Source organism: Anomalospiza imberbis, chromosome 19 (assembly GCF_031753505.1).
Source record: "Anomalospiza imberbis isolate Cuckoo-Finch-1a 21T00152 chromosome 19, ASM3175350v1, whole genome shotgun sequence".
In the NCBI taxonomy this organism is placed as follows: domain Eukaryota; kingdom Metazoa; phylum Chordata; class Aves; order Passeriformes; family Viduidae; genus Anomalospiza; species Anomalospiza imberbis.
The window spans coordinates 796,152-821,335 of NC_089699.1; the positions used below are offsets into that span (position 1 = coordinate 796,152).

General features: G+C 51.9%; 1 protein-coding gene across 1 annotated transcript in view; it reads left to right on the top strand.

Moving 5' to 3' along the window:
* Nucleotides 1-25,184, top strand: part of RNF213 (ring finger protein 213) — a 45,838-nt gene that overhangs the window by 17,508 nt on the left and 3,146 nt on the right. Inside the window, exons 24-58 of the mRNA XM_068209874.1 lie at nucleotides 280-1,420; nucleotides 1,878-2,071; nucleotides 2,425-2,577; nucleotides 3,247-6,828; nucleotides 7,053-7,189; nucleotides 7,501-7,596; nucleotides 8,020-8,138; nucleotides 8,667-8,789; nucleotides 9,382-9,464; nucleotides 10,159-10,306; nucleotides 10,604-10,739; nucleotides 11,155-11,343; nucleotides 11,644-11,783; nucleotides 12,201-12,355; nucleotides 12,666-12,878; nucleotides 13,244-13,425; nucleotides 14,126-14,246; nucleotides 14,352-14,452; nucleotides 14,695-14,874; nucleotides 15,209-15,372; nucleotides 15,466-15,568; nucleotides 16,225-16,339; nucleotides 18,037-18,247; nucleotides 18,874-19,064; nucleotides 19,359-19,487; nucleotides 19,711-19,815; nucleotides 20,058-20,300; nucleotides 20,921-21,002; nucleotides 21,561-21,595; nucleotides 21,913-22,007; nucleotides 22,340-22,499; nucleotides 22,807-22,987; nucleotides 23,708-23,802; nucleotides 24,081-24,332; nucleotides 24,534-24,666. Coding sequence (XP_068065975.1) covers nucleotides 280-1,420; nucleotides 1,878-2,071; nucleotides 2,425-2,577; nucleotides 3,247-6,828; nucleotides 7,053-7,189; nucleotides 7,501-7,596; nucleotides 8,020-8,138; nucleotides 8,667-8,789; nucleotides 9,382-9,464; nucleotides 10,159-10,306; nucleotides 10,604-10,739; nucleotides 11,155-11,343; nucleotides 11,644-11,783; nucleotides 12,201-12,355; nucleotides 12,666-12,878; nucleotides 13,244-13,425; nucleotides 14,126-14,246; nucleotides 14,352-14,452; nucleotides 14,695-14,874; nucleotides 15,209-15,372; nucleotides 15,466-15,568; nucleotides 16,225-16,339; nucleotides 18,037-18,247; nucleotides 18,874-19,064; nucleotides 19,359-19,487; nucleotides 19,711-19,815; nucleotides 20,058-20,300; nucleotides 20,921-21,002; nucleotides 21,561-21,595; nucleotides 21,913-22,007; nucleotides 22,340-22,499; nucleotides 22,807-22,987; nucleotides 23,708-23,802; nucleotides 24,081-24,332; nucleotides 24,534-24,666 — 9,487 coding nt within the window. The remainder of the gene's footprint in view (nucleotides 1-279; nucleotides 1,421-1,877; nucleotides 2,072-2,424; nucleotides 2,578-3,246; nucleotides 6,829-7,052; nucleotides 7,190-7,500; nucleotides 7,597-8,019; nucleotides 8,139-8,666; nucleotides 8,790-9,381; nucleotides 9,465-10,158; nucleotides 10,307-10,603; nucleotides 10,740-11,154; nucleotides 11,344-11,643; nucleotides 11,784-12,200; nucleotides 12,356-12,665; nucleotides 12,879-13,243; nucleotides 13,426-14,125; nucleotides 14,247-14,351; nucleotides 14,453-14,694; nucleotides 14,875-15,208; nucleotides 15,373-15,465; nucleotides 15,569-16,224; nucleotides 16,340-18,036; nucleotides 18,248-18,873; nucleotides 19,065-19,358; nucleotides 19,488-19,710; nucleotides 19,816-20,057; nucleotides 20,301-20,920; nucleotides 21,003-21,560; nucleotides 21,596-21,912; nucleotides 22,008-22,339; nucleotides 22,500-22,806; nucleotides 22,988-23,707; nucleotides 23,803-24,080; nucleotides 24,333-24,533; nucleotides 24,667-25,184) is intronic.

Sequence of the window (25,184 nt, forward strand, 5' to 3'; positions counted from 1 at the left end):
TAAGCTGGAGACAGAACAGTGAACTGATGGCCTTATCCTCTGGCTGCACTGGGGATTGTCCTGGCTGGCAGCATCACTGTGCTTTTGTAGCAAGTTGGGAGTTCCTGACTGGTTTCCTGGGGATGCTGTTGTTAAAAAGTCACAGAGAGTCTGTGGTTGCTGTACAAGGCCTGACACACCTTGGGACCAAAGACTTTGTCTTCATTGAATGTCTTTCCAGTGGTTTCATGGCTGAAACTTGTAAATTAACTTGTTTCTCTCTCCTCTGTCCTCACACAGGTCTTTTCCAATGTCCAGAGACTTGCCCAGGCCTTTATAGACCTTTACTCGGCTGGGAACATGCTTTTCCGCTCCTGGCTTGCCCAGGTGTATTGTTCACCCCACAGAGAATCCTGTGTATTTTTAGACTTCTCCCTGGGCCCCATCCCAGTGCTGGAAGGGCAAGGGGATATGGCAGCTGTGCTCCCAGCCCTCTGCAAGACCATGGAGAGTTTCCTGGAGAGCTGGAAAAGCTTCATGAATGCCAAGCGATGTGAGCATTTCTACCTGAACTACTACAGCGCGGAGCAGCTGGTGTACCTGTGCTCGGAGCTGGGCCGGGGCAGCCCCAGCCAGGCTGCCCTCATGATGCTCTCCTTCCTCAACTCCCGCTGCACCGAGCAGGATGTCCTCGCAGCCCTCGGGAGCCAGGGGCCTCCAAGTTCAGGCCAGGCTGTTTCTGACTTCCAAGTGCTGCTGGATGGGGAGAGGGACCTGAGCGCCCGGCTGGAGCACATCTGGGAGTGCTACATGAGCAACATGGGCTCCTTCCTCCCCAACTGCCTGGACATCGACACACTGGGCGTGTGGCTGAAGAACCTGGCCAGCAGGGGCAGGGAATGTGTCACCAGAGACTTCCCTCAGGACCTGCTCCGTGTGGGCCAGCCCAACCTCATCCTCTGCCCTCGCTCCGAGGTGCTCAGCTCTGCCCTGGCCATTTACATGAACAGCCCCGAGCAGCCCCTTCCCACCTTCGACGAGGTGCTGCTGTGCACGCCCCAGACCAGTGCAGAGCAGGTGGGGCTGTTTCTGCGCAGGTGCCTCATTCCCTGCCAGGGTGGGGACAAGATTTACACCATGCTCTACGCAGATGAGCTGAGCTACGACATCAGCTGCAGGGCACAGGAGCTGTTCCAGCACCTGCAGTGCTACAACAGCTCCTACAGGCTCATCATCCTGTGCAACTGCGAGCGGGAGAACAGCTACCTGCCCTCTGCCTTCAGCCACTGCAAGGTGCACATGATTCCCCAGAGGTCACGGGCAGAGATCCAGCAGTACCTGCAGCGCCACTTCCGTGTGGCTCAGCCCTCCAGCTCGGCTGCGGCCGTGTTCAAGGAGCACATGTGTGTTGGGATTGTGTCCTCCAAAAGAGCCGGCATGGGTAAGATGGCACGTGCAGAGTGGGCTGTGCTGAGAGCTCAAAACCAGTGTGGGGTTCACCTTGCCAGGTTTTGTGTCCAAGATTTAAGTATCTTGGTCAAAAAGAGCAATTCAAACTGGTCAGTGCAGGGAGGTGAAAGCTCAAAGTCACTGTGTCCCCTGGTTTGACCTTAAAAATAAGCACAAAATAGAATAGATTCAAGTCCTAATGAAAAGTAAAGCTTCTCTCAGGCAGTGGGAGGAAAACAAACCATATGGATAACAAGAACAATGTGTTGGATTCCAGGCTCCAGCTGCTCAAACCAGATTTAGACTTTCTTCTGGAATGCCTTTTAGGAAGCTTCAGAGATTTTAGGCCCTGGGGTACTTAAGCATTTTATTGCCTTCTGTCTATTATGGTCTTAATGTGATATATCTGATATTGAAGGCTTTAATTCTTGTGGTGTTTTTAATAACAGGGAAATCTCTGTATGTGAAGAGGCTGCATGAGAGACTGCAAGAAGAGCAGCCTGACTGCACAGAACTTCTGAAAACCATCAGACTGATTGAACCAGAAGTGGATGAAGATAAAGTGCTAAAATCTCTCCTGCCTTTTCTGAAGAGAGAACACCAGACAAAGCCCATGATATTCCATTTTGATATCACCTCCTCGGTGAGTACATCCCTCCCTCCCACAGCTGCCTTGTCCTACAGGTCCTGCATGGACCCTTGCAGGAGCTTTCTTTAAAGCTCTTGTTTCTCAACCAGCCATTTCCCTAGCATGTGTTCTCTCATTATTGTGTAAGTAACACAAATAACATCAAGGTGATTCAACTCTGGAGCAGTTGCCAGAGAAGCTGTAGAGTCTCCACCTTGGAGACATTAAAAACCTGACTGAATGTGGCCCTGGGCAGCCTGTTCTAGCTGGGCCTGCTTTGAGCAGAGAGCCTTCCCACCCTCAACTGTTCTGTGAAGTTGCGATGGGTAAATAAAGAGGAAATGCCTTGGTATCTCTCCTTGTGATAGGTGCAGCGTGGAATTCCGGAGTTTCTCTTCAAGCTGTTGGTTTTGCAGTACCTGACAGATAATAATGGCAATATGTGGCTACGGCAGAAGTGTCACCTGTACATCATTGAAATCCTGGAGGTGTCCCCAGTGCCAAAGAAAGCAGCCAGACCTGTACGTACCAGCAATGCTCATTTTCTGGGATTTTCTCGGTCACTTTGCACGTGTTTGTACGTAGCTGTGGTGAGCTGTAGGGACTGTAACTGTAAACACAGCACAGGAGTTTCCTCTTTCATTGGGGGTGTGCTGTATCCCATAACAAACTGGTGTCCCTGCTGTTGTACAAGGTGACACTAACACCAGACAGCAAATTAGGCCTGTCTAATTTCCTTGGGTTGGTGATTTCTGAAGGCATGCTAGTCCAAGCCTCACTGCCCCCACTGTAACATTTATAGGAAACATAAAAATGCAAAATCTAATCTCCCTCATGTTAATTTGCATGTTTGAAAGTAGGGGAATATTTAAATGTAGCTGTAAGAACAGAATGTAGAAGTGACTGGAATAAATACCAGCAGTTTCTTGGGTTTCGTTTTCTTTGACGTAGCCCTGAGAAGGGGCTGGAGGTGATGCCAGGCTCATGTTCCTGGAAGGAAAATGTAGAAAGGAATAGGATTCCTTGGTGCACTTTAAGTGGAAGAAGGGATGCATGGGGAAAAGGCTGGCTCCTGTTCCTCAGTTCTGTGGTTTTAGGCAAAGAGACTGTTAAGAACAGATTAACTAAGCTGATGAAGAGTGTGGCTACAGCTCTGTGATGACCTTTTATTTTCTTTTTCTCTTCTCCAGATGTCAGTGAGCCAGAAGTATCACTTCTTGGATGTGTTCCCTAAAATAACATGCAACTCTCCCAAAGAAGTGCTAGAAATGGAGACACTTGGGAACCATTCTGGGGATGTGGGAATGGACAAGGAGGAATTTTGCAGTGAGGCTTTCCAGAGACCCTTCCAGTACCTGAAGAGGTTTGACCAGGGCTGTGACCTGGACACGTTCTGGTACGAGGCGCTCTCGGTGGAAGGCAGCCCTGCAGAATGTTTGCAGCTCTTCCTCCTGCACTGCGGGGTCATGGATCCCTCCTGGGCAGAGCTCCGCAACTTCACCTGGTTCCTCAACATTCAGCTGAGAGACTGCGAGGCTTCTGTCTTTTGCAACCCTGACTTTGTCCAGGACACTTTGAATGGTTTCAAGAACTTTGTGGTTGGCTTCATGATTTTAATGGCGCGGGATTTTGCAACGCCCTCCCTGAGCATTTCCGACCAGAGTTCAGGAAGACAATCCTCCCACCTGGAGAACGTCGCGGAGGAAGATCTGCTTCCTTTCCGCATCAGGAAGAAGTGGGAGTCAGAGCCTCATCCCTACCTGTTTTTCAATGAGGATCGTGTGTCCATGACATTCATTGGTTTCCACTTCCAGCAGACCAGGAATCACATTGATGCCATCAATCCTCTGAACGGGAATGTCATCAAGAAGGACGTCATGACTGCCCAGCTGTTCCAGGGCTTGTTAGCGCAGAGGGTTCCCTTCAACGTGCCCTTCGATCAGCTGCCCCGCGAGGAGAAGCTCGAGAGGCTCTGCATGGTGCTGGGGCTCCCCTTTGTGTTTGACCCCGACGAGACATACGAGCTCACCACAGACAACATGCTGAAAATCTTGGCCATCGAGATGCGGTTCCGCTGCGACATCCCGGTGGTCATCATGGGAGAAACGGGCTGTGGGAAAACCAGGCTGGTGAAGTTTCTGTGCCAGTTACGCAGAAAATTGTTAGAGGTGGAGAACATGAAGCTTGTCAAGGTTCATGGAGGTACCACTGCAGAGATGATCTACGCCAGGATCAGAGAAGCGGAAGCCCTGGCTAAATCCAACAAGGAGCAGTACGGGCTGGACACTGTCCTCTTTTTCGATGAAGCCAACACGACAGAAGCCGTGAGCAGCATTAAGGAGGTTCTGTGTGACCGCACGGTGCAGGGGAGGCCTTTGGCCTCTGGCTCTGGCCTGCGGATCATCGCAGCCTGCAATCCCTACCGGAAGCACACGGACAGGATGATCCAGCGCCTGGAGCTGGCTGGGCTGGGCTACCGGGTCAAGGCTGACGACACCCGGGAGAAGCTGGGATCCATCCCGCTGAGACAGCTCGTGTACCGGGTGCACGCGCTGCCGCCCAGCATGATCCCGCTGGTGTGGGACTTCGGGCAGCTCAACAACTGCACGGAGAAGATGTACATCCAGCAGATCGTGCAGCGCGTGGCAGAGCAGCTGCCCATGGCCAGGGACGAGGTGAGGACGGTCACAGAGGTGCTCTTTGCCTCCCAGCAGTACATGAGGCAGAGGGACGACGAGTGCAGCTTCGTCAGCCTGCGGGACGTGGAGCGCTGCATGGAGGTGTTCAAGTGGTTTTACAGGCACAGCCACCTGCTGCTGAGGGAGCTGGAGAAGTACCTGGCCGAGAGGAAAGCCCCCAAGGGTGGTGGCGACAGAAACGGAGTCATCTGGTCCTTGGTGCTGGCGGTCGGGGTCTGCTACCACGCGTCCCTGGAAAGGAAGGAGCCATACAGGACTGCCATCAGCCAGGTCCTCCCAAAGCCTTATGATACCCAGAAAAAGATTTTGGAAGAAATCACCCTGATGCAGGACTTATTCCTGAGTGGGGTGCCACTCCGGGATACCATAGCAAGGAACTTGGCCTTGAAGGAAAATGTCTTCATGATGGTCATCTGTATTGAGCTGAAAATACCTCTTTTTTTGGTCGGGAAGCCTGGGAGCTCCAAATCCCTGGCAAAAACCATCGTGGCTGATGCTATGCAGGGCCAAGCAGCTCATTCTGATCTGTTCAAGGACCTGAAGCAGATCCATCTCGTATCTTTTCAGTGCAGCCCCCTCTCCACTCCAGAGGGAATCATAGGCACTTTCAAGCACTGTGCTCGATTCCAGGAAGGGAAGAACTTGGAGGAGTATGTATCAGTGGTGGTTTTGGATGAGATCGGGCTGGCAGAAGACTCTCCCAAAATGCCCTTGAAGACTTTGCATCCACTTTTGGAGGATGGCTGCATAGATGATGTCCCTCTTCCTCACAGAAAGGTTGGCTTCATTGGGATTTCCAACTGGGCTTTGGATCCCGCAAAGATGAATCGAGGCATCTTTGTGTCTCGTGGGGACCCCAGCAGAGAGGAGCTCATCGAGAGCGCAAAGGGCATTTGCTGCTCAGCACGAGGGGCTCTGCAGAAGATTGAGCAGTATTTCCATCACTTTGCAGATGCGTATGAAAACATTTGCAAGGCCCAAGACAGGGAGTTCTTTGGTCTGCGTGACTACTACAGCCTCATAAAGATGTTTTTTGCCTTGGCTAAGAGCTCCAAAAGCGAGCCCACGCCACAGGACATTGCCGCAGTGGTTCTTCGTAACTTTGGTGGCAAAGATGATGTCAACGCCTTGGAAATATTCACTTCCAAGTTGCTAGAAAAAGGGGAGATACGTGCTCATGATATCAGTAGGATAGAGCTGATCCGACAGAACATTTACAGCAGTGCTGAGGATGGGGACTGCAGGTATCTGCTTGTGTTGACTGAGAACTATGCAGCACTGCAGATCCTCCAGCAGGCTTTTTTCACTGCCCGACAGCAGCCAGAAATCATCTTTGGCTCCAGTTTTCCTAAGGACCAAGAATACACCCAGATATGCAGGAACATCAACCGAGTGAAGGTCTGCATGGAGACTGGCCAGATGGTTGTGCTCCTCAACTTGCAAAACCTCTATGAGAGCCTCTACGATGCCCTCAACCAGTACTACGTGTACCTGGCAGGGCAGAAGTATGTGGATTTGGGGCTGGGCACGCACCGGGTGAAGTGCCGCGTGCATCCCAAGTTCCGCCTGATCGTCATCGAGGAGAAGGAGGTGGTGTACAAGCACTTCCCCATCCCGCTGATCAACCGGCTGGAGAAGCACTACCTGGACATCAGCACCGTGCTGGACAAGGGCCAGAGGGAGGCCGTGCAGGAGCTGGAGTGCTGGGTGCAGGAGTTCACGGCGGTCAACACAGAGGAGCACTTTATCAGCCAGCAGCAGTACCGCCCTGCAGACGTGTTCGTGGGCTACCACGACAACACCTGTGCCTCGCTGGTGCTGCAGGGCACGCAGCGTCTGCGCCCGGCCTGCGCCCCCGCCGAGCTCCTGCCCCGCGTCACCGAGCAGGCACGGCTGGCCCTGCTCAACTGTGCCACCCCTGACGCCGTCATCCGCCTCTGCAACTCCATGGGGGTGTTCATGGCGCACTCCCTGGCCCACACCTACTTCAGGCAGCAGCAGCACACGTCCTTCGCCGACTTCCTCGGCGCCCACGTGCGCGTGGCGGCCGCACCCCAGACCGCCTTCACCGAGGTGAGTACGGGGTGCTCCCAGCCCTCCTGACCCCGCTCAGCTCGGTGTGCCAGGCCTGCAGCATGGCACCGCCTGCCTGCGCCGCAGCACCAGCTGTGCAGAGCTGACAGCAAATAAACGTTGATTTTGGGGCGCGGCGCAGCAGGCCGGGGCGCAGCGCAGCGCCGCAGCAGGCTGACAGCCCTGCGAGCACAGGTGCTGCATTGCTGCCCCTCTCTCCCCAGGTCACCACCTTCTCACGGCTGCTCACCAGTGCCGATGCTGCCTGCCTGGAGAGGGAGGTGCGGGGCAAGGCCCAGAGGCCCCAGATCCTGTTCCTGCAGCAGTTTGACACGGAGTACTCCTTCCTGAAGGGCATTCGGTGAGTCTGGGCTGGTGTTCTCCTGCTTGGAATGGGCTGTCGGCGGTGTGGAAGGTGCGTGGGCAGAGCATTCGGAGTAGGAATATGGAAAAGGGAGGCTGGGCTGGCAGTGGGCTGGATGTGCCCAAATATCTGCTGATAAGGGACAAACCTTATCAGCTCCATCACATGAGATGGGTTTTTGGTGTTTTTCTCTCTCCTGCTGCAGCAGCCAAAGCTAATGTGCAATGTACCAGTGACTGGTTCTGTGGTCTTTAATGTTTGATCTTTATACTCAGTGACTTCTGTTAAATCTCTTTTTCACTCTTCAGGGATTTCCTGGATTCTACTTCAGGAAATAAAGTCCTCATTATTCAGACAGACTTTGAAGATGGGTCTCGGGATGCCCAGCTCATTGCCTCAGCCAAGTGAGTTGGGTGTGGAGTGGTTCAGTTCTGCCTGGCCACTCCTCCCTGTGTTTGGTTATTGGTGCTGTTTGGGGATCTCACACTCAGGAATGTGCAATCCTTTATTCTGTAGCAGAATTAATCTAAATGCACTGATTGTATTTCAAATAATCCATAACCCAAGTCAGTGTAAATTAAGCTGGGTGAAATGAGCAGATAATCCCCTTTGAAGTGTGAATTCTGGCCACTGGCTGTAGAATTCCTGAAGAGCAGAGGGTCATGGGATAATTCAGGGCACGGCGGGAGATGGCAGCTCAGCACCAGTGGGAGTGGGAGTCACCTGTGTCTGTTCTGGGAGAGGAAACGTGTCCTCTCTGAGGAAAGACCCGTGGCCATGGGCCTTTGTGCCTTTGCTCTGCCAACAGCATTTCCTCTTTGCTGCAGGTACACCGTTGTCAATGAGATCAACAAGGTGGACCTGGGGGAAGTCTCTGTCTTTGTTTACTTCATCATGAAGCTTTCCCGGCTGGAAGGGGGAACATCCTACGTGGGATTCCATGGAGGTGGGTGTGCCCATCTGTTCCTTCAGGCAATCATTTCTCTCGCTCATTGTTCCTTTAAATGCTGAGAAGCTGGACTCGGTGTGTCCTGCGGGTTGTCTGAGCTGCTTCCCTGTCCCACAGGACTGCCCAGGGGATCAGTACCTGGCAGTCCTGGTTGGGAGCACCTTGCCTTGCCTGCTGACAGACAGACAGGTCCCTTCTCCAGTCAGCTGGAGAGCAGCACACAGCCACAAGGGTAACTCTGAGGGTGTGTTGTCCTCCAGAGGCTCTGGAGCAGGTGCTGACATGTCCAGCAAGATTCCTCTGGGTCTGGGGGCTTCTGAAGAGCCTCAGAACCTTGGACCTGTCAGGCAGGGACATGTGCAGCAGCAGGTTCTGAGGGCATTGTGCTTTCCCCTCCTACAGCAAGAGGTGAGAGTTAGTGACCTCTGAACATAACCCCAGGGGCTGGCAGGTAATTCTGGGTAAGCTCCTCTGGAAGAACAAGCTGCAGGCTGGGAGTGATTCCCTGTTGTTCTGTGCCTGTAGGGCTGTGGCAGTCGGTGCACATCGACGACCTCCGCAGATCCAAGGACATGATCTCTGACTTGACAGCCCTGCAGAACCTCACCATCAGCCAGGTGTTCTCTCAGGATCCCGGTGCAGCCAGAGGTGAGCTGTGTGCTGGGGACAGGGGGAGCTGTGGTCCCAGACTTGGTACTACAGGAACTGGCACAACGTATCTGATGACTTTCCTGCTCAGCACCTGGTTTTGGAGGGGGGTCACCACATAGCTCCCAACTTGTATTTAATTCACTACTACAACTTTAGGTCATTAAGCAAGATAATTTGGTATTTTTCCCTTTTCTTTTTGACAAAAATGTGGCATTAGCACTGCTCAGCAGCCTGAGTCTTCTGTCCCAGCACAGGAGGCAGCAGATGCTGCATGGCAGAGACTGACAAGGATCTTTCTTTCCCCTAGGCTTTTTCTTACTCTTCTTCCTTTCACCACACTGCCTGACAGGAGTCAGGGAGAGCTTAAGGCATTAGCTCAGTGTCACATTTTTCCAGCTCTTGCTACATGAAGCCTGACAGCCCGAGCAGCTGTGGCTGTGTTTGAGAGGTGAATCTCAGCTACTCATGCAGGTGCTAATGGGTCTCTGACAGATGTTCTGCTGCTCTGGGATGCAGTTGCTAAAATAAACTCTGATCTGACTGATGCAGGAGTGCACTGCTGCTTTCTAATAAAAATTCTACACCTTAGCTGCAGCTCTGCCTGTCAGTGGAGAAGCACAGCAGGAGGAGATGGAGGTTGGAGCACCAGTGCCAGGAGCAGAGCACCATGAGGTCAGTTCAGAATACATTTGTTTGCCTCTCAGCTGTCACTGTGGCTCTCTGCTCTGTCATCCATGGGTGCAACACACCTTTTGTGTCCCACTTCACCTGAAACCAATCAGCAATATTTGCATCATGAATGTTACTGATCAGACACAAGTTCCTCCTCCCCAGTGCCCAGTCAAAATCAGCATCACTAAAGAACTAAACCATTCTAAGGACTCTGTAATTCCTTAGTAATTTCATTCTTCTGATTTTTAAAAATCAGCTCTAAGCGTTTCTGTTGCCTTTCTCCCCCTGGAGGTGGGAGCTGTGGTCCTGAGCCTCACCCCAGCTGTGTGCTCTGAGGTGGAGCTGGGCTGGCTGAGGACTTGGCTGGGCTGCAGCCACATTCACAGTGCCTCGTGTAACCCTGGCAGCCTCAGCTGGACATGCCCAGCACCAGGGACATGGAGCATTTCCCAGGAAGGGCACATTTTCCCTGGTCACATTGATTATTTCCACTTCTTTCCTCAAACTGCTGAGCCATGGAAGCTGCATCGTGTTCTTGACAGCAGAAGAGCTGAGAACTGCAGCCTGAGCTGAGGGGAGCTGGGAACAGGGATGCCAGGCAACAGGCCCTTTGGGGGAGCACTGGAGCCCTTTCAAGGGAGTGTGCTGGGACAGGAGGGTCACTCCAGGGGAATGACCTTGTTTTCCTGGGCAGGGTGAGATCCTGGACACCACTGTGCTGCTGAGGACCTGTGTGCAGAGTGCTGTGGGCATGCTGCGGGACCAGAACGAAGACCTGAGTCGGAGCAGGAGGAGAATTCAGATTCTGCTTGGCCTTTTCTCCAAAGAGGATGAGCTGAAAGGTGTGTGCTGTAGGGAGTGTCCCTGGACACGTGGGGACCGCCAAAACAGTCACTGAGGATCCAGAGGTCCTTGTCATGATGCAGACAAGGGGACTCTCCCAAGAATGTGTGTCCATGCTCCTGTGAGTGGGTGGATGTGGGGCTTTTCTGCTGTTCAAGTGGTGGCTCTTTGGCTGTGCTGGCTGGTTTTTTCCTCACTTGGCCAATTATTGAAACAACTGTCAAATGCTGTGCTTGGTGGGATATTTGGGTCCAAGCTAATAGAAGAGAAAACACAAGTTCCCTGTTGTTTTGTAGCCTCTTTCCTGAAGATAACCAAGGCTCGTCTCTCCAGCCTGTTGAAGAAGCAAGAAGAAAATTCCCTTCACCCAAAAAACTGGGTGCTTCGGGAGGCTTCCAACCTCAGTGCTCTGCAGGAGGCAGGTACCTTCAGGTGAGGACAGCAACACTGCCTTGTCACCTGCAGCCTCCCAGGACGGGTCTGCAAGTGGCACCTGTGCAGCAGAGACAGCAGCTTTGTGTAAGCTGAACATTTGCAGTGTCAGTCTGCTGGCTGTGCTGGAAACTCTCTGAAGGCAATTTTAGCCTCTCCTGGGGAAGGGTGAATTAGAGCTGAAGGGGCTGTACTGGGACAGGGATGCACAAGTGCTTGAGTGGACCAGTGGGATTACAGGTGAGCCAGGAGGGAGAGGAGTGCAGGGTTTTTTTTGTTGGTGGTGTTCTTTCCCATAAAGGCAGCCTTAGGATTCTGTCACATGCAAATGTCAGCAGTTATTCAGGGCAGGCACCTCCTGTTTTGCTGATAGCTCACATTCCCTCTGGGTTTCTCCATCTCTCTCTCCCCAAAGGCACACCCTGTGGAAGCGAGTGCAGAAGGTGGTCACTCCCTTCCTGGCTCTCCTGATCGCTGTCATAGACAGGAATGGCAATCTGGAGCTGCTGGCCAGGCCAGGAGCAAAGTGGGTGACAAACCTGTGGATGTTCATCTTCAGTGACTCCAAATTCCTGAGTGTCCCTCCCAGTGTGGGGAAGAACGGGTGAGCCTGGGGGAGCAGCAGGAGGGCTGGGCTGGGCTGGACTGGGCTGGCAGCACTGGGAGCAGCCCAGCACTGGCTCTAACCCCCAAGGCAGAGGGATGTTGTTTGTTGGCTGCTCCAGGAGGGCAGCAGGGCACTGCTCACAGTTCAGTCTGTTCTTCTCAGAGTCCTGCAGTTCCCTCCCCTTTTCTCTCCCCTCCCTCCCAGGGTTCAGTTGCTTTCTGCACCCTCTGCCTCTATTGTATGCACTGTGCTTCCCAGACAAAAGCCTTGTGCATTAATGACCTTTTTACCCCCCAGCCCTCAGCCAGAGATAATCCTGGTGCAGAACAACATGATGGTATCTGCTGATGCTGGGAATAAGATGCCTTTCAGCTGGAGGATAAAGGAGTACCTGGAAGAGATGTGGTTGGAGGCTCAGTACATTCAAAACACTGAAGGTGAGAGCCTGGCTTCAGCATCTCCATCCACTGCCCTTTGAGCTCTGGTTTGTCACTGCTGTGCTCCTCCTGTCACTGGAGTCACCTTCAGTCCCTCTGTGCTCCTGAGCACCAGCAGAGTTCTGTGCAGGAAGCTTTTCTTTGTGCTTCTCACCATTCATCTTCCTCACCTGTTCTGTGCCCTTGCATTCAAAGTGCTGTGGAGCAGCCAAGAGTTAATGACAAGGTGAGATTCCAGAAATATGACACGGGTGCTGGGCTGACAAGGCCTGGCCTGAGTCCCTCCTCAGTGCCCTGGATGAGGGGAGTGCTGGATGCATCAGTGATTAATGAGGTGTCAGTGTCTCTAGGATAGATGCTGTGTCAAAACCAGCTTCCTCCTAACATCCAGCTTTTCTCTGCATCCTCATTTTCCAGGCCATGCTGAGAAGTTTGTGGAATACTTCCAGAAAACTGCCCTGGGAAAATTCATCTCTGCTCTGCCTGAGGGAGAAAGGCAGATGCTCTTCGAGTGCTACATCACAGACTTTATTGTCCTGACCATCGGTGTGTCCTCCCAGGAAGAGCTGCAGGTCAGGGGCTGCAAACCCTTTGGATGGGGAGAAGAGTGTGATGCCTGTGAACGTGTCCTTCTGAATCAGTCCTGCCTTGGGGAAAATGCCCCTCTGAGACAGCCCAACAGCAGGGGAACCCCAGAGCAGACCACTGGACTTCGGGGTTACTCAGAAAGGCAGCACCTGTATAATAAATTTACACATTTAAGGCTGTCTTTGTAGGGAAGTGATTCTCATCTTTCAGAGAATTTTGCCAGGATTTCCAGTACAAAATGAATTATAAAAGTACTTTCTCACTTTTGGTTTTCTGTGTGTCCCACCCCTGCAGTGTCTGCGTGTGGCATTCGTGTCCTGCGTTGAGGAGTGGATGGCAGAGTCCCCCTGGAGGAAGGAACTGGTGCCCTCCCTGCCCTGGGCCCACCTGGCACACAACCAGTTCAAGAGCCGCCTGCAGAACTTCTCCAGGATCCTGGCTGTGTACCCCCGTGTCACTGGCTACCTCCTGAACCAGCAAAGCTGCAGAGTTCCACACTCTGAGATGGTAGAGTCACTCCCTCAGCCCTGGCAGGGAGCTCTGTCTGCACTGAATTAGCTGCTGTTCAGTCTCCTTTGGATTTCAGTGACAGCAAAGGGGGAAGCACAGGCTTGGTTTCCTCAGAATTGGGAATGATCTCCTGTGTTGTTATTGCTACAAGCAGGTTTTAAAATAGTTTGCCCTGCTTTTGTATTAGTTAATAGGACATGCTAATGAGCCAAGCCACAAACATGAGAATTGCAGAGTTTAAGATAATCAAGTAGGACATTATTAAGTAGAACACGTGCTGTAGCAAACCAAACTGAGACCCCCGGGTCCATAAGTAATTCTGAAATGCAGCTGTTGTCACCCCTGGCCCTGTGTGTGTGCAGGTTCTGGACGTGCTGGCTGCCATGGTGTGTGCTGAGGAGCTGGAGAATCAGATGCAGACAGCCTCCCCCGAGCTCTGGCTGCAGAGAGTGAAGACCCTCCATATGCCCATTGAATTCCTGTGCAAAGAGGAGGGTGCCCAGCGCAGGGGCAGCCGCTGCCATCAGCTGCTGAGGGAGCTCAGGTAGGTGCCAAGCTCTGCTTACAGCTCTGCTCCTTTGCTTGGTGGTGCTCTGGGGCACTGGAGCAGCCTGAAGCTGTTCTGGTGCTGCTTTTCTCCGGCTTTGCAAACCTTTCCATGTCCCTGCTGGGCTCAATTACATAGCAAGCAGCAAGAACCACATTTTTTTTTCCCTCATCTCCTGCAGATTCTCTCTCTAAATTTGGCAGTATCATCTGGTGCATTCCATCTGGGTTCAGGGGTTATTTAAAACTCTCCTCAGGCTCCTGTTAACCAGCAGTGTCTCCCCACTTCATCCTCTGTGCATAAGGACTCAAGAGATGGGGAAGTTCACTGCATCTTGTGTTTTGGAAGAAAGCCCAGAGTGCTACCCCAGTTTCTCACAGACCTCGTTTAGTTTGTTTGAAGTGAAGAAAGTGTAGCTAATTGTGATTGGTATTTAAAACATTTTTTGAGGTAGAGGTGTGAGAAGGTGTGTGCAGTGGTGCTGGTCCTGCTGCAGTGCTGCCTCCAGGCCAGGCCCTTGAGCCCCCTGGGTGAAGTGCTGGAATGTTCTATCCTTGACAAAAATCCCTCTGGAAAGCCAAAGTGCAAAGCAAGTGAGAAGTGCAGGAGAGCTGTGGAGGGGAGCACGAGCAGCAGGGAGTCCCTGGCTGTCCTGGTTGCCATTCCTGCTGTGGTGGCAGTCTGCTGTCCCCCACAGGGCCTGCTGGAGCCGGGTGTTTGCCATGGCACTCTTCGTGGAACACGTCTTGGTGGGCATCCACGCCGTCGTGCCGGAATTCGAGGGTTTGGTGAGAAAATACACTTTGCTTCTTGCCAAGGTGAGCAAAGCTGTGATTTCACCTCTTCCGTCTTCTGCTGATCACGGGAATTCTGGTCTCAGGTGTTGCAGCTGAGTCACTGGGCTTTGTCCTTTCCCTCTGCAGTGTTTCCAGCTCGGTTCAGACATGAAGTCTCATCCAACCTTTGCTGCGGTGCTGACAGTGCTGTGCCAGTGCAAGAACGAGGTCAGCCAGAGGCTCTACAGGTACTGACACTGGGACAGGCTGCAGGGGCCAGCAGGGACATTGCCTGGGTTGCCAGCATGCTTCTGGCAGTGCTGCATGGAGTGCAGTGAAAGCCAAGGGAAGAGCAATGACCCTGTTTATTCTGCACCCTGAGCTGAGCAGTGAGCCAGCTCTTGGTCTAGCTGCAGCTGAACGTCTTGTTCAAGGCTTTTGGGGAGGCAGCATGGGGGCAGCTGTGTTCATTGCTGTTTCTGGATTCCAGGCACGGTCTGGAGCCATGTCCCATCTGCCTGGGGGAGCCGAAGGACCCCGTCTGCCTGCCCTGCAACCACGTGTTCTGCCACAAGTGCATCAGCCTGTGGCTGGTGCCAACACAGATGTACTGTCCCTACTGCAGGGTTGTTGTGGAGGATGAGGAGTTAACTGTCTCTGAGGAGCTCAGGTACTCCAGCCACCCTCTCCAAGGTGGGAGTGTTGGGTGGGGAGGCTTTGTGAGGAAATTCTCAACTCTGAGGTGGTCAACACGAGCAGATTGGAGGGTGAACTGTGCTTCATCCCTCTGGAACTGAACAGGTCCTGTCTGTTCTGTTTGAAAAAAGGGGAAAGCTGCCTTGGCCTCTGTAAAAACATGCAAATCACAGAATTTGCATGTTTGGGTTGGAAGGGGCCTTAAGAATTATCTCATTGGGAAGGTTGAAGAGTATCTCCCTTTGGTGACTTTTGCCTGTGCTCGATTCCTGCATGGTTTAAGAGGTTCTGTGGTTTGCCCCTCCCAGAGCTGCCATAGCAAAGAAGGCCCTGTTCCGGCAGAGGTGCAATAATTTCTTCATTGACATGGTCACCACCATGTGCTTCAAGGACAACGAGCCCCCTGAGCCAGAGGTGATCCAGAGCCTCCTGAATCTGCTGTTTGTTCACAGAAGCCTCGTGAAAGACTCAGGTGAGCTCCCTTCACCCTCACACTGCCTTACAGAGCTGTATCTGTCACCACCTTCTCTCACCTGTCAAACCTGTCCTTCCCTTGTCTCCACAGATCACCCTGCTGTCTACACAAAATTCCTGTCCCCGTTTAATGATGAGGTGGATGAAACTCCCGTCATCCGCTCTGTGATGCTGAAGCTTCTCCTGAAGTACAGGTGAGCACATTCAGCTGAGGGAGGTTAGGCCAGGCCAGGTTCAGCTCTGTTCCTCTTCAAGCCCATCCCATTGTTCTCCTCACCTCCCTGAGTTTCATTGAAGCTCACTTTCACCACAAAATCTCACAGTCTTTGCATTAGTCATGCAACTTGGCTGGCTTGCATGGGGCTTGTGGTGCAGTGTGAGCAGCCTGTGCAAGGTTTACCTGGCTGTCCCTCACTAACCCTGTGCTGAGGGTGGATGCCTGCCTGCTGCAAGGTGGCTGAGTAGTTGCTCTGATCTAGGTCAGCAAAGCAAAACTCCTCGTTCACGGATATTTAATCAGGACTGATCCTGTGTCTACTCCACAGACCTCCCCATTCCCACAGCCCTCCCAGCCTCCCTTTGCAGCAGGGCCCCTTGTCAGGTGTGACCACCTCCTGAACCAGATGCCTTTTGCCCTGGAAGTGCTCACTGAGCACTGCTGATGATCAAAGCCTGGCTCATTGCCAAATGTCACCTGCAAAAAATGGCACAAGGGCTTCTCCATCTTGCAGCTGGATCCAGAGTGACCCCTCCTGTCCCACAGCCAGCTCTGGGAGTTGTGCTGTGATTTAGAGCAGGGGCAGTCCTGTCAGCATGACAGCTGTGTCAGGGGTGTCTCTTTCTCCTGTAGCTTCAATGAGGTGAAAGATGATGTGCAGCGTTACCTGTCCCAGGTGGAGCACAACGAGCTCCTAGAGAAAAATGACAAAAAAGAGCTCTACTTGCTTTTTGTCAACTGCTTGGAGGTAAGAGCTGGGCCATGAAACTCTTGTAGCCAAGAACAGAACCTCTTCTGCAGTTCTAGCTGTGTTTCTTGTGTATGTAACTATTTTTCCAGCTAGAAAGCCCAAAAGGAGTTGATACTGAATCACCTGTGTTGTTGCAGGCCCCCAGCTGGGTAATAATTAGCATTGACTCCATGATTCCAGAAGGCTGATCAATCACTTTATTATCCTATACTTATTAAGAAAATAAGTCTACTTATTAAGAAAATAAGACAAATAATCCTATACTTATTAAGAAAACCATTGCTTTTATAGACAATTACAATACAGGTGGACCTAATTGGTCCTTTAATTAAAACACCATCACCATTGGCTAATTAAAGAAACCACCCTTTGGTAAACAAATCTCCATAAAACATTCCACATGTTCACAACAACAGGTGCAGCAAGTGAAGATAAGAATTGCTTATCATTCTTTTCTCTGATCATCTCACAGCCTTCCCTAGCACCATGCCTGGGAAAGTTGTGCCTCTCTCTGTGGCCAGGGAGCTGCTGCCACACACCTGGTCAGAACTTGCATGGAATGAGCCTTGCTTTTCAGGGAAAGGCTTGTGTGTCTTTGCAGTGTTACATCAATTCTTTCCCTTGGACAAGTGTCTGGGTGTTAAACCTCAAACTCCAGCACTGGAGTGCAGCAAACAGGACCTTTCTCATGGCAGCAGCCCACTGCTGAACTGTCCTCTTGTCGCCACAGACCCTTAAATCACTATGCAGAACTTAAATTATTAGGCCTTTTGGATTGTTCCCTTTCCTCCTCTTGCATAACTTCCAGGACTTAAGACAACTTGAAACAAATGTGATAGCAGGGGAGAGTTTTTATTACTTACAGGGGTTTTTTTAGGTGACTCTGTAGTTAAAATCACCATTCGTGTTCTTTGCTAAGGGACAGACGGGTAGAGCTTGGCACCTTGGAACATGGAATGTGTGTTATTCACAGCCTGCTCATGGCTCTTGCTCAGCTCCAAGCTTGGGGAGTGTGGGACAGCTGGGGGACTTCCTAAAAATGGTGTTTGGCAGAGGTTTAGGGTGAGGGGGCAGTGGCAGTGGGGTGGAGGGCGCAGGGATGGTTTGCTGTGCTCGTGGCAGGGTGGACTGGAGGCTCAAGGATGGTTTGGAGGCGCAGGGATGGTTTGCTGTGCTCATGGCAGGGTGGACTGGAGGCGCAGGGATGGTTTGGAGGCTCAGGGATGGTTTGCTGTGCTCATGGCAGGGTGGACTGGAGGCTCAAGGATGGTTTGGAGGCTCAGGGATGGTTTGCTGTGCTCATGGCAGGGTGGACTGGAGGCGCAGGGATGGTTTGGAGGCTCAGGGATGGTTTGCTGTGCTCATGGCAGGGTGGACTGGAGGCTCAAGGATGGTTTGGAGGCTCAGGGATGGTTTGCTGTGCTCATGGCAGGGTGGACTGGAGGCGCAGGGATGGTTTGGAGGCTCAGGGATGGTTTGCTGTGCTCATGGCAGGGTGGACTGGAGGCGCAGGGATGGTTTGGAGGCTCAGGGATGGTTTGCTGTGCTCATGGCAGGGTGGACTGGAGGCGCAGGGATGGTTTGGAGGCTCAGGGATGGTTTGCTGTGCTCGTGGCAGGGTGGGTGCCATGGGGGGACAGGGGTGGCTGGGTGAGGTGGTTCTGCCACTCACCAGTGTTCTGGCCTCTCTCTAGGATTCCATGTGTGAAAAGTCAGAGGACAGCCTGGGACATGGGCATGGAAACAGTCTGCCTGAGGACAGAGCCTTTCCAGAGCGCTACCTCCCAGCCAGCAGCAGAGAGGCTCCCCAGGAAGCCTCTGTGGAATACCTGCAGGCCGTGGCAGAGGTGCGCCTGTGCCTGAGCAGGGCTGCAGAGCTCATCTTCCACTTGCAGCAGCACACACGTGAGTCTGATTGTTCTGCTGGCAGCTGGAAATGCTGGATGCAGGGCAGGTGGGCTGGACACTGTCAGTGCCCTGTGCTCTGCTAGGACCTGTTTTGCTGCATGGCCAAGAAGGAGAGCAGCGACCCCGTTTTTCCTTGGGGGTGTCAGTCAGTGTCTGTCCCCTGTACCAGGTGTTACAAGTGCTCTGTAACTGGTAGCAAGGCTGTGCTGGTGTAGTTACATGGCAGTTAGCACCTGTGGAAGGAGATTTATTTTATTCTCCTGATGCTAACAATAAGATTTATTTAGAGCCTGCTAAATTGAACTTTAAAGCATAAATGCTGCTTGAGACCTAGGACTGCTGTAAGGGTTATTGTTTTATATGAGTGGCAGCTCTGCACAGCTAGAAGGGATTAAGAGTTTATATTGATGAGTTTATATCTTCCATGTCAGAGAAATGAATCATTGTCTGAAATCTGGCTGAGGAGATGCTCCAGACAACACCCAAGGAAGGGAGGGCTCTGAAGTTCTTCTGTGTAATAACACAGTCCTAATAAAGGGACTTGGTGCTACAGCTGGGGCAAAAGTTTTACAAGGTGGGATGTGCTTTTGCCTCTTTGTTTTAACCTCTTTTTTGCCCTGCAGAGCCAGAGCAGATGAAGGAGAAGCAGCGTTACCTGAAGAACGTGGAGAAGTTCTGCAGCCTTGCCAGGAATGACTGGCACCGTGTGTACCTGGTCAGGAGGATTGCCAGCCAGCACGGGATGGAGTTTGCTCAGAACTTGGTCACAGAGCCACGGTTCAGCTGGGTGTTCCCAGCAGAAATTCTGCAACAGGTAGACAAGTGGCATCTCCTGGTGATGGTTCTGGTCCCCTCTCTGCCTTCACTTTGTGCTGCTTTGAGGTGTTCCTAGTGCTGTGTGGCTCCTGGGGGACGGGTCGGAGTGGCAGTGGTTGGGAGGTGGCTTGTCCTGGCTCTCTGGTGTATGGAGCCTCTCCTGGCAGTACCATGTCTGCTGCCACTGCTCTGGGGAGCCTGAAATGCCCCAGTGCTCAGGAGGAAAAGGAGATTCTGCCTCCTCCAGCTGGGTGGTTGTCCCCAGTGCTGTGCATGGCTGTTCCCTTGGCAGGTCCAGCACAGCCAGTCCAACCACATCGACCGGTACCTGGTGTGTGGGGAGCGCTACCGGGCCCTGCGCGACGCCGTGGGACGAGCCATGATGGAGGGCACGGCCCAGGGGCTGCTCGAGGCCCAGCAGGTACAGCCCTGTCCTCCCCCAGGCCCCTGCTGGGTTTGCATGGCCCCAGCTCTGCTGTGTCCCTGTGGGCAGTGGCTGTTCCCAGCACCTGGGGGCCTTTGCTGGGAGGTCACTGGGGCTTGTGCTCAAGCACATTTTCTTTACTTCCCCACCTGCATATCCCATCATTGTAGCTGGGGCAGCTCTGGCCTGTCCCCTGCCACATCCTTGGTTTCTTCCCTAGGCCTCCAGCAGCCCCCCAGCTCTGGAATCTGCCCACCTGCTCCTGGCCATCTTCCGAGAAGTCACTGCCCTGTACGGGGATCCGAGCCTCCGTCCCAAGCAGCAGGTAGGACACTCCCCTTTGGCAGCTTGTGACAAACCTGCTTTGTGGGTAAGGGGAAAGGGCATCTAAATCAGTGGTGGAGGACCTTTTGCTCCTGTGCCCCAGCCAGGGTGATAGCCCAAGTGAGCAGACTGAGGAGGTTTACAGAGCAGGGTAACCCAGTGTGGGAAGCAGCTGCCAGTGCTCTTCACTTGGGTGGGGGCAGCATCCTGATGGATTTAGCTCTTTCCAATCTGTGCTTTCAGCAAACAGAGATGATGACTGAGTTCATCCAGAGCTGCCAAGTGCTGAATTCCCCTGAGCTGCAGGACCTTGCAGTTGCCCTGGTGAGGAATGCCCTGCCCGGGCTGGCCGTGGAGCCGTGGGGCCACAGCCAGCAGGGAGCCCTGGTGGAGATGGCTGTGCACGTGGCTGCTGTGCTGCTCTGTGGGCACAGCCCTGTCCTGCAGCCCCTCAGGAACCTGGCCTTCCAGCCACACAGCATGCAGGTAAGGGCACGGAGCTCACGTGCACTTCAGCACCTCCCTGGTTCTTGCCTGTGTCTGCTGGATCCTCTTTCTCAACAGCAATTCTGACTCACTGCTTGAGCTGTGAAACACTGTGGGGGATTATTTCAGTTCTGTTGGGATTAATTAGCACAACACCAAGATCTGGCCTGGTATCTTTTCAAGGCACCTCTCCATGCTGAGCAGTATGAAGCAAATACCTTTGCTGATATTTGGGTGAGCAAGGCTGAGAGCAGCTGGCAGCTCTCACTGTGCTGACCTGCCTGCTCAGAGAGCTCTGGCTTCTCACTCAGGGGGAGGGAGCTGCTGCTCTGCTACTCCTGGCTACCCAAGGTGTAAGGGAGCATGCTGGTACGCACCAGGGTGCATCAGCAATGCACTGCAGGGTGTCTGGAGGGTGCACATGCAAATCTTAATATTGACAGTTCTAAGAGTGGGTTTTCAAAAGTGAATTTGAAAATCTGCATCTGCGTCACCTGCCTGACCTCTGCTCTCAGATGTCCCTTATTCCCCAGTGTGAAGAGAGAACCAGAGAGTGACTGCTACAGGACAGAGCTGATTCACAGATCCTTTTGTGACTGTTCTCCCCTTTCCCTCCTCAGCACTCGTTTCTGCCCACAATGCCCGAGGACATCATGGCTCAGGCGAGGACCTGGAAGGAAATGCGTGGTCTGCAGTGGTATGGTGAGTGCTGCTGGCTGGCCGGGGAAGGAATTCCTTGGGTCTGGAGAATGAAACTGTTCCAAAAGTGAGAACAAACACGCTCCTCAGCACAAGCTATCCATGGTAAATCCAGATTTGTAGACAGTTTGTGTGGATGATGCACCAAAGGACTTCCAGTGCTGTTTAGTCTTCAGTCTGCAGCTGTTCACAGAGCATGAGGGGGCACAAAGGCAACATGAACAGGGTGTGAAAGGAGAACACTTCCACCTTTCTGGCCAGCTTTGTCTCTGCTTCCCCCAGCTGGACCTTTCTGCAGCAGGGAATGGGGGCTGAGAGCATTCCTGCCCTCAGCAGCAGAATCTGTCAGGCTTTCCTTGTTTCTCAAGGCAAAGCAGCTCTGAAAAATTCCTTGGCTTCCTGCGTGGGCCTGTCAGTCCTTAGGGCTTTGGGATAGTCAGGACTTTTTATTAGATCTTCAGCATATTTCTTGCTCCAGGATGATGGTACCAATGAAAGGGAATAACAGGGGCTGTATAAATCTGTCTTAGAATACTGTCCTATTTGTTTCTCTCTTCCCAGAATGTCCCAATGGCCACTTCTGCACTGTGGGAGAGGTAAGAATTTGGGACTGGTGGGTATGTAAGCAGACAAAGTTTTCAACAACAAACTGTTTTATTTTATTTACTGGTTTGAATGTTCTGATGCACAGAGTTCCACTTCTAAACTCGATATTGTTGATCATTTTATCATTGTCATGTAAAGTTTAGCATACCCTAGCATTTATACCGTAGATTGGGAAACATCAGGCAGAGGCCCAGTTTTTAGCAGGGTTTGAATTAACCACTTAGAGGTTGGATTTTTGTTTCATTCCCTTTCTCTGCTGGAGAAGCTGTAGCTCTGGAATTCAGTGTTCTCCTGTTGCTTTTCCCAGTGTGGGCTCCCCATGGAAATGAGCCGCTGTCCCGACTGCCACATCCCCATTGGAGGCATCAACCACATACCCGTGCAGGGCTTCCAACCATCCAGGTGGGCTTTGCTTCAGTGCCTTTGCAGTGCTAAATGATGTAGGACTTGCCTGTGGTGCCATCAAAGGCCAGAGGTACCAACCACTTCATGCTGCTCTCTGGAAGGTTTAAGGAGGGGCTGTCCAAGCAGGAGTAATCAGGCAGGAAAACCAAAGAAATTTGCTTTTCTGTGCACAAAACTGACTGGAAGCCTTCACTCCCCTGTGGCACTTTGAATTGGCAGCTTTTATGGCATTCAAAGACATTACGGGTCAAAAAGGCATTGCTGGGTATCAGAGATGTCTTGTGTGGTTTTTGTCTAGGAAAAAAAACCATATATGCACTTTCCTACAGGATTAATGAAGACAGAACTCAGACTGGCCACATCCTTGGAGATGTTGAGCACAGGAGGACATTGGGAATATCTGACCGGGGCGTGCCTCCCGTGGTCTTTGTGCTGCTCCGTTTGCTCACTCACCTGTCCATGCTGCTGGGAGCCTCCAGAGACCCTCAGGTATCTTCCAAAAATGCTTCCAAGCAGTCACACAAAGTGTAGGGGAACCTTTGTATGCTGCTGATCCTTTTCATCATCTTGCCAAGTGACCAAGGCAGTCTGTCGGGATGCAAGACCCAAATTCCCTCCCTCCTTGTTTGCTTAATTCCTGCACTTCCATGCAGGCACATCCACCCAGCCCTGCCTGGATGGGTGCAGCTAGCAGGAATCCCACAGGTGGGGGTGCCTGGCAGGACTGAGCTCTGTGTGCTTTGTGCTTCCCTGGATGTTTTTGGCTGTGCTCAACTCTTGCCTTTGTTGTCTTTAGTCCCTGGGAAGCATGATCAAGCCAACAGTGGGCGACGTGGTGAGCTTCCTGCAGCAGCACGTTCAGGAAGACTTGGCACAGCTGACCAGGATTTTGGGGAAGAGTGTGGATGACACTATCAACATCCTGCACCTGGTGCTCAGCAGCCTCCTGCAGGCCCCCCAGCAGCAGCCAGGCCAATGTAAGAAAAGCCACCTGCCCTATCACACCTGGGGCTGTGTTTGAAGTGGCCATGCAGCCACCTTGCCCTTCACCCCTAAACATCAGCAGCTGAGCTGAAGAGGAACCTAGAGAGTTTGAAGCTTGTTTCTTACTGTAGGGAGGGAAGAATCTTTTCTTCTTTCAGTCGAGTATGTGGGGTTTGCAAGGTTTGGTGCAGTCAATAACTCTGAAAATGAATTATTGACAAAACAGCATCATGACAGATGGGCAGAGCTTGCAGCTCCTGAGCAGGGCTGCTCTCCCAGCACACAGCTCGTGCTGTGTGCAATCCCTGTTCTGTGCTGCCTCTCAGTGACTCCCAGAAGCTGTTTGGGAGAAGAGGGATGGCACAGTGGGGTTCATGGTGGGGTCTGGAGTCACTGTGGCACAGAGGCATTTATGTGTAAATAGCCCGTATTTGAAGTGTGAGACAGCACCAGTCAGTATTCCAAACTTCAGTCTGTCATTGGACGTGGTCTCACCGAGGACAACCTGTTCAATATTTCTGGGGTTATGAAGGAGTTGTATAAATGTCCCCATCATTCACATGAAGCTCCTGGAAACCTGGATCACTCTGTGGTGTTTGGGTGTCACTCTCCAGCTGGACCAAGACACTCAGTTAACTTCTGGCACCTGTGAATCTGTGCTTTCTTTTCACTGAAATATTGCAGATGTATGAGGTGAAATATTCCTGTTGCAGGGCTGGTGTACTTTGATGATTTTCTCTCCACCAAGAGGATGAGAAACAAATGGGAAGAAATTGTTGCAAACACAATTATTGTTCCTGAATTGGAGGTGAGAAATCTGCTATGCAGAATCAGTAGCTGAGCAGCAAAATCCACTGGAAATCTGTAATATCTGTGCTACACTTTTCACCTGGCTATTCCTAAAGCCAGCCCATCCATGCCACAGCTGCAGGCTAAGGATTAGCCACCTTTATTCTACCTGGGGAAATGGGAGCCTGAGACTGGAGTTGTTCTGGGATGAATTTGTATAGCTGGAAAAGTAGAAATGGCTTAGCTCAGCTGAAGGTTTTTCACAATATCCAATAATTTATTATATTTTTAATGCAGGATTTGGATAAAAAGCTTCTGAAGTTAAACCGACAGATACAAGAGGATGAGAGAATCTCCTCCAACCCCATAGTGAAAATAGTGTATGGGGACCCAGCTGCATTCCTGTCCCAGCTGCCAGGGGACAGCCACGTCCACCACTCCAAGATGTGGAGCTGCCGCAGGAGGGTTTCCGTGGAGAACCTGGGCCACGTTGTGCAGCAGAAGAATGCCAAGGACACCGTCCCTCTCCTCTGGAAGTTCCTGCAGAAGGTGGGGGTGGCACAGGGATGAGAGCCTGGGATTGCCCAGGACTAAACCACGTTTGGATTATCCCAGTACTTGCTATGATCCAGAGAATGAACGTGGAAGATATTGTTGTCCTTCAAACATTTAAGAAATAATTCCATGAAAGTATTCCCAACTGGTTTGTCCAAGCACAGCTTTACCCACAGGTTCCCATTCCTCTTCCAGGAAAGTGAGCTGAGGCTAGTGAAATTTCTACCAGAGATTCTGGCTCTGCAGAGAGATTTGGTGAGGCAATTCCAGAACACAGCAGAGATCAAACACTGCTCCATCAGGGAATTCCTCAGGGAACCCCACTCAGGTGAGGAGACTGCCAAAATTGTAATTAATGAAAAAGAAAGTGCTGGATTGTCCCCCTTGTTCCCCTTCCCAAGTGAAGGGGAAAACTCACCTTTTCGTTTTAACTCTCACCCAAATGACCTGGAGACTTGGATAGGGTTGGAAAAGTTACCAGATGGCTTTAAAGGGAATTAAGCACAGGAGATTTTTTATGGGAGGTGGGAGCTCTGTGCAGTGGTTCTGTTGGCATTTTAAGCTCAGCCCTAGAGCAGGTCTTGCCTAAAGAGTGGAATGAACGTTCTTCCCTTCCTTTTGTGAAGTTTGTGGCAACTCCTCCAATTGTATTTAAATACAATTACTGATGCTTTTAAGTACTTATGGAAAAGTACATAAAGGTCATGCAGGAGCAGGCAATAATGGAAAAATAACAAACTGAGCAAATTACTCCATTTGATACCTTTAGAAAGGACTTTGTTGTCTGTTTAGTCTCTTGAGCAGTTGGAACAGTTGCCTGGAGTTCAGTGGTGTGCTTTGAAGATG